Source organism: Phocoena sinus, chromosome 9 (assembly GCF_008692025.1).
Source record: "Phocoena sinus isolate mPhoSin1 chromosome 9, mPhoSin1.pri, whole genome shotgun sequence".
Classification (NCBI taxonomy): Eukaryota; Metazoa; Chordata; class Mammalia; order Artiodactyla; family Phocoenidae; genus Phocoena; species Phocoena sinus.
In genome coordinates this window covers 76,673,952-76,682,353 of record NC_045771.1, presented here as the reverse complement: position 1 = coordinate 76,682,353, position 8,402 = coordinate 76,673,952, and the positions used below count along the sequence as shown (strand labels likewise).

General features: G+C 43.8%; 1 protein-coding gene across 3 annotated transcripts in view; it reads left to right on the top strand.

Annotated features, from left to right (window-relative positions):
* Positions 1 to 5,422: 5,422 nt before the first annotated feature.
* The window catches only part of RUNDC3B (RUN domain containing 3B), a 155,615-nt gene continuing 152,635 nt past the window's right edge, over positions 5,423 to 8,402 (top strand). For all 3 annotated transcript variants that reach the window (XM_032642152.1, XM_032642151.1, XM_032642150.1), the window contains exon 1: positions 5,423 to 5,544. In XM_032642152.1, coding sequence (XP_032498043.1) covers positions 5,423 to 5,544 — 122 coding nt within the window. The remainder of the gene's footprint in view (positions 5,545 to 8,402) is intronic.

Sequence of the window (8,402 nt, the reverse complement as noted above, 5' to 3'; positions counted from 1 at the left end):
TGCAGATAAAGCAGAAGTTACCAGATGGGAACTTCCTCAACTTCTTTTTTTTTTTTTTGCGGTACGCGGGCCTCTCACTGTTGTGGCCCCTCCTGCTGCGGAGCACAGGCTTCGGACACGCAGGCTCAGCGGCCATGGCTCACGGGCCCAGCCGCTCCGCGGCATGTGGGATCTTCCCGGACCGGGGCACGAGCCCACGTCCCCTGCATCGGCGGGCGGATTCTCAACCACTGCACCACCAGGGAAGCCCTTCCTCAACTTCTAATAATAAATACTCAAAACTACTTATGTTTGCACCTGTGCTCCCACCCTTCTCTATGGTTACAAGTGAGAATTAGTACCTTTAACCGAAGCTCAATCCATGCACCTGTGCCTTGGATCCCAGTGCTCTTCCACATTCTCACTTCTGATCATTTTTTCTCTCTCTTGCATTTCTAACGTATCCCTCCCAGTGGATTCATTCCATCAGCTTTAAAATGTGCTGAAGTCATTTCCATGAAAAGTAACAACACAACGATAGGGATAAAATACCAATATCCCAAGTGAGCTGTGTGATTCCCACTTCCCACTCTTTTAGTCTCTCCTATTTGGCTTCCACCTTCATCAGTCTACTGAAACTGTGCTTAAGGATCTGCAGGAACATTGTGTATAAAAGGAAACTAGCTATTTGCCCATGATGAGAATGTCAAATATGTTTTCTCGGTCTGTCATTTTTCCTTTGTGTTTATGGTGAAACTTGCTTCATAGATTAAAAAGAAATGTCTCTTCAATTTTATCAATCTTTTCTGCTGGGTTTGGGCATACACAGGAAGTCCACTTCTTTGAGGGACTTCCCTGGTGGTCCAGTGAGTAAGATTTCACACTCCTAGTTCAGGGGGCCCAGGTTCAATCCCTGGTCAGGGAACTAGAGCCCTCATGCATGCCACAACTAAGAAGCTCGCATGCTGCAACTATGAGCCTGCATGCCACAATTAAAGATCCCGTGTGCTGCAATGAAGATGCTGTGTGCCGCAACTAAGATGCTATGCAACCAAAATAAATACATAAATTTATTTTTTCAAGAAAAGAAAGTCCACTTCTTTGAGATTATAAATGATGCTTTGGTAATCTCTCTGGCTTGTAGTATTTTAGATTTGAGGACATTTTATATGTCACAGTTGTAATTTTGTCTTTTTTAAAAAATTTTTTTGTCTTTTTTGATGGGGAGAACAAGGTGATGGGGAAAATGGTGAATGAGTATGATCTGCCCATTCAGTTCTACAGAATTCTTGTAGGTTAAATTCGGCATCTACTGTTTTCATTATTACTGTTGTGTATTTTTACCTCTGAATAACCTTTGTGCAAATTCTTGCATAAATAAAGAATTGCAATAGATGTCAAAAAAAGTTCAAAAAGTAATGTGAAAGCTCATGTGGCTGTATAGTAGTATTTTACTCTGCACTGCATATAATTGTTTAGTTATCACCAGATTAGTAATCTGGAGAAAGAATGAGACCCAGGACCTATAGCTCAAGGTAATTAAGAAAAAAGCTTAATCACATAAGGCCCCCATGTGGCAGTTTAATGGCACACTGTACATAGAAAAGATGGTTTAAGGCAAAATCTTGTTCAGCAAGTGCCAATGTCAACTGAATCCCCCTAAAAGTAGCATTTGAAAAAATAACATTATCACCTAATCATCTAAGATGGAGTTTTACCAAGTCTTCAGTCATAAATATAAATTCATAGTACAAAAAACATGAAAATGTACTTGAAAGGCTAGAAAGCCAATTTTGAGAATAATGACACCTCACTTTTCTCTATTTAACATGACCACTCATTTTTGTCTTCCTGATAAGTGTTTCAGACTTATGTGTTCTCTCACTCCTGCAGGACAAACCAGCATGGAATTTTCTTGATAACTGATGGCTTTTCACTCTCTTTTCTATGCAGTTTTCTTTCTTTTTTTTTTTAACATCTTTATTGGGGTATAGTTGCTTTACAGTGGTGTGTTAGTTTCTGCTTTATAACAAAGGGAATCAGTTATACATATACATATGTTCCCATATCTCTTCCCTCTTGCGTCTCCCTCCCTCCCACCCTCCCTATCCCACCCCTCCAGGCGGTCACAAAGCACCGAGCTGATCTCCCTGTGCTATGCGGCTGCTTCCCACTAGCTATCTATTTTACGTTTGGTAGTGTATATACGTCCATGCCACTTTCTTGCTTTGTCACAGCTTACCCTTCCCCCTCCCCATATCTTCAAATCCGTTCTCTAGTAGGTCTGTGTCTTTATTCCTGTCTTACGCCTAGGTTCTTCATGACATTTTTTTCCTTAAATTCCATATATATGTGTTAGCATATGGTATTTGTCTTTCTCTTTCTGACTTACTTCACTCTGTATGACAGACTCTAGGTCTATCCACCTCATTACAAATAGCTCAATTTCGTTTCTTTTTATGGCTGAGTAATATTCCATTGTATATATGTGCCACATCTTCTTTATCCATTCATCCGATGATGGACACTTAGGTTGTTTCCATCTCCGGGCTATTGTAAATAGAGCTGCAGTGAACATTTTGGTACATGACTCTTTTTGAATTATGGTTTTCTCAGGGTATGTGCCCAGTAGTGGGATTGCTGGGTCATATGGTAGTTCTATTTGTAGTTTTTTAAGGAACCTCCATACTGTTCTCCATAGTGGCTGTACCAATTCACATTCCCACCAGCAGTGCAAGAGTGTTCCCTTTTCTCCACACCCTCTCCAGCATTTATTGTTTGTAGATTTTTTTGATGATGGCTATTCTGACTGGTGTGAGATGATATCTCATTGTAGTTTTGATTTGCATTTCTCTAATGATTAATGATGTTGAGCGTTCTTTCATGTGTTTGTTGGCAGTCTGTATATCTTTTTTGGAGAAATGTCTATTTAGGTCTTCTGCCCATTTTTGGATTGGGTTGTTTGTTTTTTTGTTATTGAGCTGCATGAGCTGCTTGTATATTTTGGAAATTAATCCTTTGTCATCTATGCAGTTTTCATCTGTGTTTAAACAACAGTTTCAATTTGAGTAGGGCAAACCTCCTTACAAGCCTCTATGTCACCACAGAGCCAACAAGAAATGTTTGGCAACAAGTGCACTGACCTGGAAAAACCTCCTACTTTTATTTATGTGAAAGATAATGTTTAAAGTCTGTCTGAATTGTTTCTTATAATTTTAATATCTGAATATTTATCGTAGTAAATTAGTTAAGAGAGTTTTTTTTTCTACATGTATTTTCATTCTACTATGATTAGGATGAGTGGATGAAAGGGCTCAGTCTTTGCCCTAATGATTTAAAATTTTTTACAACCTCGGAAATTAGTAACCTACAGCTTTAATATACATAACTCTGTTTTAAAAGCATTCCACATAGAGTAACAGTAACCTCCTGTAGTACTTTGTATAATATATAAGAAGTACAGAGGTATCTACACTATATCTATATATCTATTCTATAATATTCTTTGACAGGAATGTCAAAACCAGAGCTGGAAGTTTAATGGATTTTAGAACCACCCAAACTGTAAAATTAGAGTAAAATAATTCCAAATGTGACTTCCAGTTAAATTTAATGAACATTTGCGAACCTGTTCTATGCACAGCACTGTGCTAGGCTCCACAGGGATAGCTGTCAATAAGGATTTCACTCTAAAATCTGCACATATTCATTTGCAGCAACATGGATGGATCTAGAGATTGTCATACTGAGTAAAGTAAGTCAGACAGAGAAAGAGAAATATATGATATCCCTTATATGCAGAGCCTAAAAAGAAATGATACAAATGAAGTCATTCACAAGACAGAAACAGACTCACAGACTTAGAGATCAAACTTACGGTTACCAGAGGGGAAGTGGGGGAAGGGATAGTTAGGGAGTTTGGGTTAGACATGTACACACTGCTAAATTTAAGATGGATAACCAACAAGGACCTACTGTAGAGCACAGGGAACTCTGCTCAGTGTTATGTGGCAGCCTGGATGGGAGGGGAGTTTCGGGGAGAATGGATACATGTATATGTATGGCTGAGTGGCTTTGCTGTGCACAGGAAACTATCACAACTCTATAATGGGCTATATATACCCCAATATAAAATACAAAGTTAAAAAAAAATCTGGGCATATTGATGCAAAGAGAGGTGAACAGCCGACCTAGATGAGCACCAGAGAACTCGGCCAAAGCCAGGACCTCCCTGCTGGTAAGGCCGGAGGGGTGGAGAGGCTCTGGAAAGTGGGCGCTAGGTTCCAAACACTGCCCGGAGGCTCACCGCCCCCCCCACTAATTCCGGGGGCACTGCCCAGGACGGGAGAAGGGTGAAAGGAGCAGAGTGTACACTCGCACCGCTCTCGTTCTTCTGTGGGTGGTCAGTCCGGGCTGCAGGCCTTGCTGGGGGCTAAGGTAGGAGCGAAGTGGCGGCAAAAATCCCACCACCAGACGCCGCAAGAGGGATGTTCTGCGGGCAGTTTCCCTCTTTGGGCTATCTGTAGCTGTCTACTAGGCCAGGGGAGGGCGGTAGGACAAAAGAAAATCCGCTCCCTTCCTGGGAGTCAGCCCTGGGTCAGGTGCGGGAGCCGGCGCTGCTGCTGGCTCGGCGTTGTAGCTACGGGTGCCAATAGGCTGGGGAGTCGGATTCTGGGAACGGGATCAGCCGTTAGAGCTAGCGATCCCAGCCGTTAGCTGGGCTCCTGGCAAGGGTCGTCAACACGCCCGGAGCAATCCCGAGTCCCGCATCCCACAATCCCCAGGCCAGCTGCGGCGCTGCTCCCCTGAGCGCGGACTGCCTGCGGCTCACCGGCTGAGAGCGCGGGCCGGGCGTCTTGACAGCTGCCCACGCGCCTGGGCGGGGCTCTAGCAGATTGCTTTAAAGGTCTGCGCGGCCAGCCCCGCCCCTCGCGCGCTGCGATTGGCTCCAGCTGGGGCGGCGTTGGCCCGATAGAGGCAGGGAGGGCGGGGCTGCGCGCGTGAGGCCCGTGGCTCTTTGCGGTGCCCGCAGCTGGGGAGCCAGTGGCGGCCGAGCGCGGGTGGTTGGGCCTGCGGGGCCGGCGGGCACGCGCCTGCGCGGCCGCCGAGGTCCCTGGGGGAAGTAGGGGAGCTGCTGACGCCGGCCTGCACGCGCCTCCCGGCGGCTGGCGGCGCGCGCAAGGGCGGGGGTGGTGCGTGCGTGTGTGTGGTGTGCGTGCGTGTGTGTGGTGTGTGTGTGTGTGGAGCCCTGGCGCGGAGCGCCAGCCACTAGTCCCCGGGTGCGAATCCCCCACCGTCCTCCACACCCTCCCTCCGTCCCCCCCTCCTTCCCTTCCACCCTCCCGCGGCCCCACGGCCGCAAGCAGAGCGAGAGCCCGGGGAAGCAGGTGTGGGCAGCGGGCGGGGTCGCACGAGACAAAAGGGGCGCGGGGGTCAGCCCGCCATGGCCTCCCGGAGCCTGGGGGGCCTGGGCGGGAACCGCGGCGGGGGCGGCGGCGGCGGCAGGAAGAGCCTGAGCGCCCGCAACGCCGCGGTGGAGAGGAGGAACCTGATCACGGTGTGCAGGTACGGAGCGGCCCGCCGCTTGGGAGAGAAGAGGGGGGCCGCCGGCGCTGCGGACTCAGGGTTGGGGCGAGCGCGAGTCCCTGGGGGTCCCGGAGATAACGGGCTGTAGCCCCGGCAGCTACCGCGCCGGGTGTGTCCGCAGCGCAGAGCGTCCAGAGGGGGGCCGGTCTGGGTACCGCCAAGGCCCCGGACTTTCCATCAATTTCAGTGCTGGGAGAAGCTGAGGGTAGGGCTTGGGGCGGGGCTGGGGGAGGATTTGTTTCGAATGTGCAATCTAGTGACTGAGTAAAAGAGGAGGGCAGGGAAAAAGAGCTCTTTCATTTAGTGCGCGTTAAGCTGTTGGGCAGCTTTTAGTAAAGTAATCTTTACTGTGATTGTTTACTGTATTGCCTCAGAATCGGAGTGCGTTTTGTTTGTTTTGGCTTGTTTACATATATATTGTCCTTTCGTGCCACAAATATTAAGTGCCTACTACATGCTAGCTAAGTGTCTGTGTGTGTGTGTGTGTGTGTGTGTGTGTGTGTATCTCCGTCCGTGTCCTCTCCACTCTAAATTGCAGTGTTAGTGCTGTTTCTGCCGTTGAAAGCAAGAGTGGGACTGTCGAGGATACCTAGTCAGTGATTTATTTCAAGATCTGCCTTTCTTTAGTTGTTTTCTAACTGTAATTGTAGTATTCCCTTACTTTAGAAAATGTAGAAATATAAGAGACGTAATGACTTTCAGCCAGCCCAGTATTCAGAAATAACTAACTTTTAACATGCTGACATTTTCTTTAAGTCTTGTTTCTGGGTATTAAAAAAAATTGAAGTCCTAAGCATTCATTCCTTAGGAACTTCTTTAAACCATTAAGTTGCTGTAAAATTACATTGTTCCATCAAATCCCTCTTCATCAGCTGTCGAAAATCCTGTAAGAATGAGAGAATGATGAGACCTTTTCCTCCTTTGCAATTTATATCTGTATTTTTTTCTTTTCCTCTGTAAATAATGTCTAGCATCTTAAGCAGAATATAGGTATTTATACGAGGACTATATTCAATAACTTTCAAATATATATTCAAACTTTCAAAATAACGAGTGATTTTTTTGTTTTTTTTACCTTAGACTATTACAGCTGTTTGCCCATCTAGCAGGAAGACCTGCCTTACTGACTTATATGGCACTTGGAGTTATAAACAGTAAAATATTAATATGGAATCTGTTGAATTCACCATTTGTGCTGTCTAGCATGCAACCTTTGGAGGAAGATAGGTTGTATGAAAATTTTTTTACATCTAAGCAAATTTCTAAAAATTAGGTAAATAGAACAGTAAGCAAGGCTGATTTTCTTACCTTTACATGTATTAAAAAGAATTATTTTTTAAAAAGAGGACGTTTTCAAGCAGACCCCAACATATACACTGATTCTTGGGGTGATGTATTTCATAAAGGCCCCATAAGTGTTAAGCTTCACGGGGCAACGACCATGTCTGCTTTTTGCTCAGTTTTCTTTTTTCTTTCATTCTTCCTACCATAGCATCTGACACTCAGTAAATATTTATTGTATGAGTAAATCCAGTGGAGGGTAACAGTTTTTGTTTTGGGGAGTTTTGTTTTGTAGTAGTGGCAGCTGAAGTGATTTTGAGTGTTTGCAGCATGGTGTTAATTAACCAAATGTTTCAACCTAAAACTTTAAACACCTGGGCTGACATATATTGCTCTGAATCAGTGTGGCCATCTTTGGAATGGTGGATGTTGAAGATTTGGGGTAAAACAGTACATGGGAAGAGGTTTTATGCTCCACTTATTTTTTAAGGCAGAATAAAAACAGATGAGAAAAAATAATCAGTGGAGGGTTCTATTCCCTTTGCATCTCCATTTTTGTCACGGCATCGGAGGCAGTTCAGGAGAAGAAAGGGACTTGTACCTCAACCTTATTTAAGATACATGTTATGTTTTAAGAAATTTCAGTCACATCACACTGATTTGTGTGGACTGTTGTCTGGGCTAGCTGTATTTTCATTATGTTTATTTGCCTAATTCTTGTTCTCTACTCTGAAGTGAGTATAAGTGCTGAGTTTAGTTACAGTTTACATGTAAATTTAGTATTGTAGCTAAAATAAATTTCAATTTCTGGCTTAGATTTCAACTTGTGTATTTATTTATGTGGATAATACTACAAACACTGTCCTTCACGTCCAGATAGTTGATGGTGCATATAAATTATTATCCTTCTGTAGTAATGGGATGTATTTGATAGGCTTTGTCTAAAAGCCTTCTATTTTTTGGAAAAAAGTCACTGTAGGCCATTTGGATGTTTTAAGTATCCCCACCTAAATTCAGCAAAATGAGCAAATCAGTATTTATGCATTTCTGTCGGTTTTCACTTTCAGAGTTAACCAAACCCTGGGTATCTCACCCATGTCCCTTAATGAATTTATTTAAAAATTTTTATGTAGCAGATCAGACGTTATTTGGTATTTAAGTTGGGAAGAAGCTGGTTTAGTGGACATATAATTGAGTTCTAAGTTTACTTTGTCATTAATTGTGTGTCCTTTAATAAGCCCATTTTCTAGTTTTCTCATCTGTAAAATAAACTTGGACTAGATCATTGGTAATCTTCAATGATAGCCCTGAAACTAATAATAGTCTTCAAGCAGAATGAGTTTATATTTGGTTTTGAATTTCTCCAAACATGATCAGGGTAATGGTAGACATATATTTAATGGTAGCTGGATGAGGCATGTGCATTTTTTTCTGTAAACAAAAACATTTTGAATTGTGCCTTAAGTATTGTGACTCTCTGCTGATATTCTGGAAAAATGGAACAGTATAGAAAGCCAAACCAAACCAAAACAAACTCTCCCCACCCGCTGACTATC